The sequence below is a fragment of the Zingiber officinale genome, chromosome 9B, assembly GCF_018446385.1.
Source record: "Zingiber officinale cultivar Zhangliang chromosome 9B, Zo_v1.1, whole genome shotgun sequence".
In the NCBI taxonomy this organism is placed as follows: Eukaryota; Viridiplantae; Streptophyta; class Magnoliopsida; order Zingiberales; family Zingiberaceae; genus Zingiber; species Zingiber officinale.
In genome coordinates, this window is record NC_056003.1 from 88,904,111 (window position 1) to 88,916,633 (window position 12,523).

General features: G+C 37.7%; 1 protein-coding gene across 1 annotated transcript; it reads right to left on the reverse strand.

Annotated features, from left to right (window-relative positions):
- Nucleotides 1–5,383: 5,383 nt before the first annotated feature.
- Nucleotides 5,384–6,046, reverse strand: LOC122023131 (ethylene-responsive transcription factor ERF039-like). Its single transcript, XM_042581221.1, has one exon. It carries the CDS (start codon nt 6,044–6,046, stop codon nt 5,444–5,446), a length of 603 nt encoding a protein of 200 aa, XP_042437155.1. The 3' UTR covers nt 5,384–5,443.
- Nucleotides 6,047–12,523: the final 6,477 nt, after the last annotated feature.

The window sequence follows — 12,523 nt, forward strand, 5'->3', positions numbered from 1 at the left end:
AGTTATCTGCACACACCACCACTCATGGGTTAGTGGTCGATTCGGGTGAGTGTGTTGCAGCAGGGACTATGTTAGGCACCGTTGGTGCGCTCATGGGTAGTGTGACCGAACGGGTTATCCGACATGGATTCCTCCCCGTCATGGTGTACCGGGAGTTGAGAGCATTGTGCGTCCCCATCTATGATTTGGGGTAGGAGGATAGGTGTACTCCGACAGCATCCGTCCACTCGGTCACTCATCGGGAGTAGTGACGACAGAGCACAGTTGTCACAACCCTACCCACTCGGCCTCACGTTTGTATGAGATGATCGATTGGTGTCGGTGACCAGGACGCATCATTGGCATCATATGCATGATGCATTTATTGTTGTGTTTGTGGTTGTTACATTTATATCTGCATATTGTTTGGATACCTATGTTTGACATCATGTGATTCCTATACCACTCGGTTGTTGACCTTATACTCGGGACTGGTTAGTACACATTCTCTGTTTACTTGGATGCATATTTATATCTTTCTTATATCGGAGGTACGCATGATTAGTGTTAGGTGTTATTTCTTTACTTTGCATATCAACTGTACCTGCTGGACTCACCTGACCTCCATTGTTGTTATTTTCAGGTTGATGCTGTCGGAGGGAGTTCCAGTCTAGTCCCCACTGCACGTAGTGCTACTCCGCTGCTGGTTTTTGAGTTGTTTCATTTTAGCTTTTCGCTATCAGACTTTATTTTAGTTTTGTTTTGGACTTACATATGGATATTGTATGGAATCTTTCCGTTGGATGAACTTTTCGTATGATTTGGATTTACTCTACTACATGCCTGCCTGAACGGCAGAAGAGGTAAGAAAAAAATCGGATTTGGGCTTTACGAGTGTAGTTGAGTAGGGTTGATTTCGAGTCAGAGTATTATTACTGCGTGGTTGTGTCAGCCAGAGGCTGAATATATATATATAAACTGCGTGGTGATTGATTTTCATTACTGTTATTATTCCAGCCGCCTGTGGCTGAGTATTTAGTGCTTGTAGAAAATTTTGATTGTCCGCCGTACAGGGGAGATGCTGCCGAAATTTTCTCGGACAGGGACTCCTCTGGGGCGTGACAGGAAGAATGCCTATAGTTGACTCGATCCAACCGAGTAACTATGAATACTCAATCTAATTGAGTTTGTATTCACCCATGCGTTGATAGACGGGACCAAGATTGTCCCTCCGTACCCTACCAAGATAATATGTATTGCTCTGCTTTGGCAGATTCAACAATACATGTGATCGAGGTAGTGATAGGTATCACGGCACGGTTAGGCATTAGAGTTGAGTCGATTGAGATCTAATCTAATCGAAAAGGGATGCATCTTGTGCATGACTTAGATCTAATCTAATCGCAAGGGTGCATCATGTGCACGACTTAGATCTAATCTAATCGTAAGGCACTAATTAATTAACTACTTATTAAATATGCATCACATACACAAGCAATTAATTAATCTATTTGTGATTTAGTCATGGCCCTACTACGATCTTCTCAAGCCAATGAGAAGATCGATTGGTCAACCTAGGGTCAACAGCTTCTTCGAGCTCCTCCCTTTGACCACCTTGTGTTGCTCGTGCCAGCCTCGGAACTCCGTCTCGTGTGGACCCTCCACCGCTCCAATTTGTACATTACAATTTGAAACTTGAGTTACATTCGAGTCTAAATCTAATTTACAACAATACAATAAGAGAAGGCACGTCGCGAATATAATACAACACTCGCAAACACATAACGGCACGCAGGCCGTATTATGAATTACAACACAACCAATCATATTGGGCTTTGGGACATGACTATCACAAATTAATATATAATTTAAAATTATATATTTTTCATAATTTTCTATAATTTTAAAATAATTTTTACAATTTTTATGAATAAAATTTCCCGGCGGTCCCGTTTAGCGATTTCGGGCGCAATCGCGGAACGGATCCCCTTGCGGGGCCCAGGGGCAGCGCCCTTACCCGCGATCTAACCATCGCGAGGGTTCCATTGCGATCCAACAGCGCCTAAACCCGCTGTCCCAAAAAGATTTGGGTCGAGACATTGCCGTTTCGGAAAAATCTTCCCGGCGGGTTCGTTTTTAGCGATTTCGGGTGCAATCGCGAAGCAAATTCCCTTGCGGGGTTAGGGGCTATGCCCCTACCCACGATCTAACCATCGTGAGTTGCTCCTTTGCGATCTAATGGCACCCGACCCCGCTGTCCCAAATGGATTTGGGGCAAAACGAAGCCGTTTAAAAGAAAACTTTCCGGTAGCCGAAGCCTACAAGTGCCGAGACACTTGTGCTTCGCTTCTACGGAAAAATTACTCATAAAAACTCTAAAAACTCAATTTTTTACAGAAAATTACAGAAGGTTTATTTTTCATAAAAATACAAACGAACTCGTACAAGTCTTTGCACGTGGCTCTGATACCACTGTTGGGTTCGTCGGGCCGCGAAAACCGCTTTTTCGCGTCGCGGAAACCCCGAGTCACCCAAAGCCGTAGATCCGTGCAAAGATTCGTAAACAAAACTTTTCGAAAAACCTTTTCTTGTACGAGTTTGTAAAACCTTTAGATCTACACTAGATAAGGGTTATACCTTCGAAGCGTGCCTTTCGCTTATCCCGCTCGTCCAAGGAGTTGCCGGATCTCTAGACCGTCAAGCGCCGGTCCTCTAGAAGTATCCACACGGACACGTAGGTGGAGAAAACCTCACACAAAGGTGTGCTAGCACCTTGGTGAGATTCGGCCAAGCAAGGAGGAGAGGGAGAGAGAGAGCTTGAGAGGAAGAAGGAAGAAGATACACCACACTTGAATGAAAATGAATTCACCCACATTCACAAAGTGGCCGGCCACTTTCATCTAGAGTAACTCCCCATTAATTGCAATTAATGTGAAGTTAATAAGAAAATGGCTTTGTAACTTCCATGAGGTGGCATCCATGATGATGTGGAATATCATCATTGGTCCACCTAATGCCAACTCACCAATGAGGTGGCAAAAGGTCAAGTCAAAATTGACCTTTGGTCTTCCATCTCTAGTCAAGTCAAACTTGACCCAATCTCTACCATGGTTGATTTAATCCAACCATTTGATTCGAGCCAACTTAATATAATGAATCTAATTCATTAAATTAAATTGATTTAATAAGTCATAATCTAAATTAGACTCATTAAATACATGAATCAACTTGAGTCGAACTCAAGTTAGCCCAATTAGGATTACTCTTAATCCAATTTGATTCATCAAATGAATCTAATCCTCTTGGTTCATCATATGAACCTAATCTCCATCTAATTGTCCTAAGTGTGTGACCCTATAGGTTCTTGTAACGTTGGCAATGCCCTAAACCCATTTAGGAGCATAAGTAATGAGCGGTATCTAGCAACACATCATTAGTACCCAAGTTACAAGAATGTCGAGATCCGACATCACCTTGTGACTACTAATTGTGACTCCTCACAAAATAATGACAAGTGTCCTTCTATCCTAGACATCTAGATTGATCAATATGAGGCATAGACCGTGTCATCCTCTAATCAATCTAAATCTTGAACTCCAAGTAGACTCACTCGATCAAATGAGCTCAACATCTAATGTTGACTCATTTGGGCATGGCCATGCGCTTAGTGGTCTCACTCTATCAAGAATAGCGATGTCGCTCCCGTCATATGGGAGGGATAGATCCCATCTACATCACTCACATCCCTCTGCATAATTCATTACATACCCAGTAATCGCCTTTATAGTCCACCCAGTTACGGGTGACGTTTGACGAAACTAAAGTACATAACTCCTTATGTAGGGATCTATGGTGACTTCAGGTCTAAGGACTAATAGTCATACTAATAGCCACATGAGAAAGTATATGACACTCATATAACGATCCATGATACTTTCTCATGGCGGGTCATTCAATATACATTCTCTAATGCATACCCATGTGTCAGCTTAATATCTCTATATCCATGACTTGTGAGATCAAGTCATCGAGCTGACCTACATGCTAGTCTTATTGTATTAACATTGTCCATGAATGCTAATACTCGACTAGGAATGATTTAGAGTAGTGTTCCCTATATCATCTCACTATCGATTCAACTAATCGATTGATATAGGTATGAACCTTCTACTCAAGGACGCTATTATACTTAGTCTATTTGGCACTAATATAAATAAGTATAATAACCAAACAAATGCCTTTATTAATATACAAGAATATGATATATATGAGTCCATACAATTATCAAATGATTGGCTCTAGGGCTCTAACTAACAATATTGCCACGGAAATTAAATATTCATCGATAATTAGTGACGGAGTTCTAATATTTTGTCGCTATGTAGCGATAGAATATTAAAATTCCGTCACTAATTATCGACGAATATTTAATTTCTGTCGCTAAGCTCGTCAATGAATATGTCTTGAATAACAATACATTGCAACGGAATGTTAATATCCGTCACTATTTAGCGATGGAATATTAAAATTCCGTCGCTAAGTAGCAACAGATATTAAAATTCCGTCTCTTATCTTCGCACTAGAAAAACTTGGAATCGCCATAGATTGCGACCAAATATTAAAAAGTCATCTCTAGTTAACGACCAAATTTTAATATTCCATCACTAATGCCAACTAACATCGTTTACATATATAACGACGGTTAAAATATTCTGTCTCTAATTTTAGAGACGATTTGTAGCTAATTAGTGACAGAAATTAAAATTCTATCTCTAAATACATGTAGTGATAAAACCCGTATCGACGTGATTTTTTTGTCTCTATTCCATTGCTAAGCTCGTCTAGCGACAAAATAGCGACGGAAAATTCCGTCTATAACACTATATTTTTTGTAGTGTATATCAATCATGTGCTCCATGTGCTATGGTATCATGTGTTATCCCACATGATGTTTGACCATATGAGACAGAGCTAGGTCATAGGGTTTAGAATATTAAGTGAAAGAGCGTCAGTTCAAAGGAGACTAATTGGAAATGAGTAGGGCCTCGTCTCGGCCGAAAAGAGTGACGACTTAGCTCAACTGAAAAGAGATGATCTTCCCTTAACTTTAATCCAACTCAGAGTGACATTCGTTGTATCCGTGGGTGCTTTTCATACTTCACAGGGTAATAAGTTCGGTAGTTTTTCTTAAAAATCATTTAATAAAATAATTAACAACATCACATTCATGAAAGAAAGACAAAAAAAAAAAAAAGACTTTACAAATGACATCACAAATTACTTTTCAATCATTAATCATTCATTTTAATTACTAATATCTCCAAGGAAAAAAAATTACTAAAATTTTTATAGTTTTGGGTGAATAATTACTAATATTTTTATAGTTTTGTAGGTAGAATATCGATAATTTTTATTTTAAAACTTTCAAAAAATATAAAAACTTTAAAAAAATGCGCGGGATTTATCAGTCAAGGTTCCACAGTTGAATCGAACCAAAAATATCTCCGTCGTTATCGCCGCCGTCGCTCCAGTAATCCTGGCCGGATGCGCTCCAGTGGGCGTCGTCCAATTCCAAAGGATCGCCGTAGATAAACTCCGGCGGCAACACCTCATCAATCCCTGAGCCGCCGTCTCCGCCTCCGTCCTTCTCCAGCACCGCTTCGCCGCCGCTGCCGCCGGCTCCACCGCCGCCGTCGCCGCCGCAGCTGCCTCCCCTCTCCGTGGCCGGCGGAGCCTGCCATCCCCTCAAGGCGTACCTCACTGCTTTGTCCTTTATCTCGGGCCGGCTCAGCCCCTCGGGCGCCGCTATGTCCGGAAGCTTGTCCGGGAAGTTGAAGTAGTGCAGCTCCGCGCGGCCGCGGAGGCAGAGCATGGCGGCGTCGTATGCCCTGGCGGCCATCTCCGGCGACGGGAACGACCCCAGCCAAATGCGCTTCCGGCTATTGGGGTACCGCACCTCCGCCACCCACTTGCCCCACTTCCGCAGCCGTACCCCCTTATATTTTTCCTGAGCCTGCGCCTGAACCTGCCCAGATCTCTCGCCGGAAATCTCCCCCTCCTTGTCCATGTTTCGCAATCGAACATACTTGCGGTGGTCCATATATATAAGGGGCACTCGAGCGTGCGTGCCATCTGATTGATCCCACCTGTCCCATGCACGTCACACGTACCATCGGCGAACTGAACCGGTCAGTTTAACAGATCCGCTGCAACGTAATTGTATGCGTTCCGGAACATTCATAGGCTTTCGCATGGAATACCCCTTTTGGGACTAGACCAGATAAAAAAATTAATAAATTAGAAAATAGATAATTTATAATTATGATGATCATGATTTAATTATAATTTTTTTTTAATTGATCATCTCTAGATTATAATTAGGAAGGCCGGAGACCGTCCCCCATTTGACGTCCGAAAATTTGACCATTTATCCACCAACAGTCTCCAGATCATCATTCATCTCAACCTAAAATATAATTTAGAGGACAGTGAATTTAGAAGAAAAATTATAATTAATTATGATTGGATCACAGTATAATTTGAGTATAATTATAAATAATTTATTTTCTAATTTATTTATTTTTTTTATAACCAACAAATCTGACTTCTTTTGGGACGCCCAGCCGTCCGGTTAATAGGTTGCTAACAGTCGGGATCAATCATACTCGGGAGGAGACAAGCCCCCACTGCCCCCCGCAGGAGACTCTATGGAGGGCCCACTCGTGTAAATTTTGACGGGGAAGCCAAGCGACAACGACTTGGCCGTCACGTCTAGGGTTCACGTCGACATGTGAACTGCGTCTAGTATCGGCTGATGGCTGCTGCCGAATTAATTATTATTTTTTAATTTAAAAAAAAGGGAAAAGAATAGGAAGTTTCCAAAAATCGCACCGATATTTCTCGTCGTTGTGTTTGTGCGCAATGAAAACATGCGGTTGGACGGTTTAAAAATAATTAATTTTTTTAAAACATAAATAGCACCGTCCTCATGTTAAATTACAGTCCGATTGATGGAACCGTGGGCCGGCTTGTTTGATTGGGAATCGGAACCCGGACAATTATAGAACATATTAGATAATTTTTTTCGGGGAGGTTGGAGGCGAGTATTTATTTTTTATCATCATATTCGATAAGTTTTTCAAATTGTATTGTAACTTATAATAAATTTTAATTATTTTTATATAATTTAAATTTAAATATATTTAAATTAAGATCCTAATAATTCGAATCGAATTTAAATTAAGTAATTTTGAATTATAATTTAATTTGATTCGAATCAAGATTGAAATAATTCAAATTGAACTCGAGTCAAAATTATTTATATTTTTAAAATTTGTATCGAATTGGAATATCATATATATTTTTCTAAGAATTTAAATTTAAATATTAATATTTTCATATTATTCGATTTTCATTAGTTTGCACCTACGGTAGGCCTAAGAAGAAATTGATAAAGATTGGGGCCCTTGTTGGCAAGCCACGGACAAGTATTTCTTATTGGACCAATCAAAATTGAGGTCGGAGCGATGGGTGAATTGGCGTTCATTGATATTGATGAATATTGATATTCTTTTCCCTTGTTCTTGTCTTTACTATTTATTAGTACCGTAACATAAATAAATAAAATAATATAAAGATGCAAGATTTAGAGATCTCTACTTCGCAATTTATGATGCAGTGACAGAGCCAAGGGGATGATGGCATTGCTCCTCTATGTAAATACACCTCTTTCATCTTTTCAATATGGAATTCCTGATTCCATTCCCTGCGTTCGTATTTATCTCTATAATTTATTAGAATAAATGAATAAAGATTTTGTAATTTGTATGCCCACGCTATTCACTCTCCTCTAATTAGAATCCATCGATTCACCCATGATGCAACAGTCACTCAATTCACATATCAAACACGAGCTAATGCATATTTATTTTTGCCATCATTCAAAAATTTAAATATATTATATAATTATTGTTATGCTGAAAATTCAGATAAATAAAAAAGTAAATTTAAAAAAATCGATTGAGTTAATTTGATTTTGTTTTCCGGTTAAATAATTCACGCCCACAATAAGACCACTGGGTTCAGACTAATAATTTTAATAATTAATTTAAGTGGAGAAGACAAACAACTTAATTAATTAATTAATTAATAATCCCAGTTAGGTTCATTGATGATTTCTAGGATATCAACCTGACCCCACGGACATTTTTCATTGGCCATTAGGATAAATCGTAAAGCGCATGCGGCGGCCAATCTAGAAACCGCCAAGGTAATTCGTAAAGCGCACAAGATGGTTAATCCACTACAAAAAAATCTCGAGTTTACCAACGGGAATATCCGTCGGAATTCTGTCGGTAAATCCTTATCCTGATGGATTTCCAACGAGAAACTATCAGTTGCGAGAATATACGTCGGAGTCTTATTTACTAACAGAAATATAACTTCCGTCGGTAATTCACCGATGAAATGATAATTCCGTCGATAAACCTTACCAGAAATATTGTGCAGCCGTCGCCAGCTTCTCCGACGGAAATTATTTTTCCGTCGGTGATTTACCGACAGAAGTTATATTTCCGTCGGAGGTTAGGTTGGGATTAAGAGGAAACCGGTCACTCGTATCGACAATTACCGACGGAATTTAGATTTCCATCGATAATTACCGACGGAAATATAACTTCCATCGGTAATTTTTATTTCCGTCAGTAAGTACCAATAGAAGTCATATTTCCGTCGGGAGTCAGGTTGAGATTACGGAGGAAATTGGTCACTCGTATCGACAATTACCAACGGAAGTCGAAATTTAGTCGATAATTAACAACGGAAATCAAAACTCCGTCAGTAATTACCAACGAAAATATAACTTCCGTCGGTAATTATCGATAGAATTTCGATTTCCGTCAGTAATTGTTGATACACAATGCCGACGGAATAGATATTTCGTTAGAAAATTTAATAAAAAAAACTAACAACAACCAATTGTATTCAGAATCAACCATGTTTATAAATTACATATCCATATAAAACCATCACAATTGATGGTATTATATATATATAAACATCATATTATACAATCCATACATATAATCATATTTTACACGTACTAACAATTCATACAATCATAGTTTACAAATCCTAATAATTCATACATACATACAAACAAACTAGCACAATTGAGATAATTCATATATCAAAAACAAACAAATAGTATTGTGAATAGAAAAATATATAGAAACAAACACAATATAAACAAAACATCCATATATAAATCTAAATATTACATGCTCAAATATATAAATCCATACCATGATAACAAATACTCCAAAAATAACTATTAGTGTAAAATCCTGCAGAAAGTAAAATACAATAGATTATGATCAGATTGATATACAATTCAAAATATTACATTTATGTATAATGAATTTTACATGTAAAAAATAAATACCTAGATAGAAAGATGATGATGATGATGATGATGATGATGATCGTGCTGAATATGACCCTGACGCCTGAAACATATAATAATATAATATTTAGAAATAAATATATTAGAATAAAATAATCAAATATATTTTGCATGTAACTTGTATGATAATTAAATATTTAAATTATAGTTGAACAAACCTCAAAACATGCTAATCACCACAGTCTGATGGGTCTTGAGTCTCTTGTGACTCAAAACCATGTAGTGTCTGGGTGGGGGCGAAATTTGCCATGACCGCTTGCATACGGGTAAAGAGAGCATCATTATCCGCATCATGCTTAGCTCTGATCCGATCCTCCCCGGCTCTCCTCTACTCCTCAGCGGTCCTCCTCTTCTCCTCATCGGCCCTCCACTGGTCCATAGAAGTTATCCTCTCATCCATTGACTTCAGTTGAGTGCACAGTTCTTCATTTTTGCGTCTTAAAGACTGCATCTCACTAGAAGAAGAGGAATTAGCACAACCCCTAGGAGTCCTCAAATGATCAAATGCCACTTTGGCCTGGGAGCCAAGGCCATAAAGGGTGGAGTTTTTTGTCCTTCCACCGAAAACATCATAATATATCTCACTTAGCGCGTCGATGGATAGAGATTGTGGCTCCTCCCCCTCTGATGGTGGCTGAGAGGCCTGAGCCACTCTTTCTGTCATTTGCTCCCATGTAAAAAATTATAATATTGATCAATATTTAATTTGATAACAATTATTAAAGTTAATCAAAATAGAAATGAACAAATGTAATAAAGTTAATAATCTTATGTGTAGGGCCCGGGTACGAGAATCGACAAATTACCCATCTTTCTTCTTGTGAGTCTTCAGAAAGACCTCCATGCATGTGGGCTGTCGAGCAAGATCATGTTCTTGCATACACAAATAATTTGGGACATAATTATACATACTAGTGTGATAATAAAATTAAAATTTGTTAGAAAGTATAACTTTAAATTAAATTACCAAATCTATAGCATGTTGAATAATAGATTTCGATCCTAATGTATACCAAGCGATTTCGGTGCTCGAGCTACCTAGCTCTGTATTTCTATTAGATCGGGCCTTTCAGCATTTTCTTGCCATCTTTCTGCAGCCCAGGTGGCCATCATGCACTCTATGTCGTCTTCGAAACATATGCCAGCCTAGTGCCCATTTTCCTTATATAATACATGAGGTCTCTGTAAAGTTTAGCACAATAACTATTCCATGTAGCTTTGAATTATTCTTCTTGCCCATCTTCCCATGTATATCTTTTCTGCAATTATAAGTTGAGATTTTAGTATATGAAAGGATAAATATATTATTGAATACCAAATATATTAATTTTACTTACTACGAATTCATTGTAATAAAATGTCTTCATCTCCTGGTCTACATGCCTCCATATAGTACCAGAAGTACATACTCGCTCTTTATACTTTGCAATGATATAAGAGGCTACCCGATAACTATCAGGAACAAATCAACAAGGAAAAAAAATAGGTATGAAAATTATTGAAGAAATAAATGAACTTGTATTACTAATAATAAAAAAAAAACATGCGTATCTCCGACAACTCTAATAACCTTGTAGCCACGGGGTGCTACTATCTGTTGCTCAGCCATAATAATATATCTGCAAAATAACATAGCATGCATGTACTAGTAATAGTATATCTACATAATATATCTACTCTAATAATATATCTATATAATAATATATATCTACAAACATGCATAACATTAACATTAGCATCACAATACAAAATTATATAGAAATTAACAGTTTCAACATCACATTAGCATCTATTTAATCAACATTAATAGTTTCAAAGTCTTCATCGCTAGACTCTGTTAGTACAAATTCATCTTCACTATTGGACATCTCTCCATCATCTATCTCCTCATAAGTGACATTAACATCTACAAGTAATTGAGATGTTGATTCAAGTTGTGTATCAATTGAATGTCTCTCCACTTCGTCATTCGAAAATGCATCAGGAATTTGAGAAGTGTTGGTATTCGACATTTCTATAATCGAGCGACGCTTTATTTGACAAACAGACAATCATTCACTAGGTCTTCTTCTCTTTGTAGGGTATTCAAGATAGAAAACCTAGGTCGCTTGTACCCGAAAATGAAAGTTCAAATTTGTTGAATCTTTTGTTTGCATTAACCTCAGCTAAATTATAATTTGGATGTATTCTGGAATCTTTTCTTGGGGTATGATCATACCATGAACATTTAAATAGCACACACCTTTTTATAAGTAATGCAGGATATTCAACTTCTATGATTTCCTCAAGTCTACCATAGTAATCAAACTGAGTGTTATTGTTGTCCATAGATCTTTTGACGCAAATACTAGAATTATAGGTTAATCTCCGTGAATCTCGTTGGGCCACATGGAATTTGAGGCCACATAGTAACCAGAGTAGACCTTTATTTTACAAAGGAGTCCTGATGTAAGATTCATTATCCTATCATCTGTCACATTTGATATTCTACGGTCTTTAACCTATACAATTAGTAGACATTAGAACACTACTTAATACACATAAACTTAAATATTTGATAAAATCTCCAACTTACATATATTTCAAACTATAATGCAAATTCAACCTCTAACTTTTCAGCTACGCCATCTGCATCCATTGATGGATTTTCTAGATATAATTATTGTTCATACAAGCTGAAAAAGAAGGTAATTTTAAGATAATTGAGATATCAAGCAACAAATTAAACGGGGGATAATTTTTTAATTAGTGAAGTCAACTTACTTTATGTATGGTTTGACCTCATCACAATTTAAGAGTATATATGTTCTTGCAGCATGGTATTCTTCTGGAATTAAGAATCTAGAAATAGATGCACCCATTAGCTTGCCAGAAAACTTAAAAATAGAAAGCATCGAATGGTCTATTGCTTGAGTATCATCATAATTTCTAGGGCACTTACGATGTCTGGTTTTCACATTATCATTAAAATAATAGGAGTAGAAAGAAGATATTTCTTCAACCAGATAAACATTATATATTGAGCCCTCAACTCTTGCCTTGTTACGAACATTATTCTTTAATTTTCTCAAAAATCGTTCG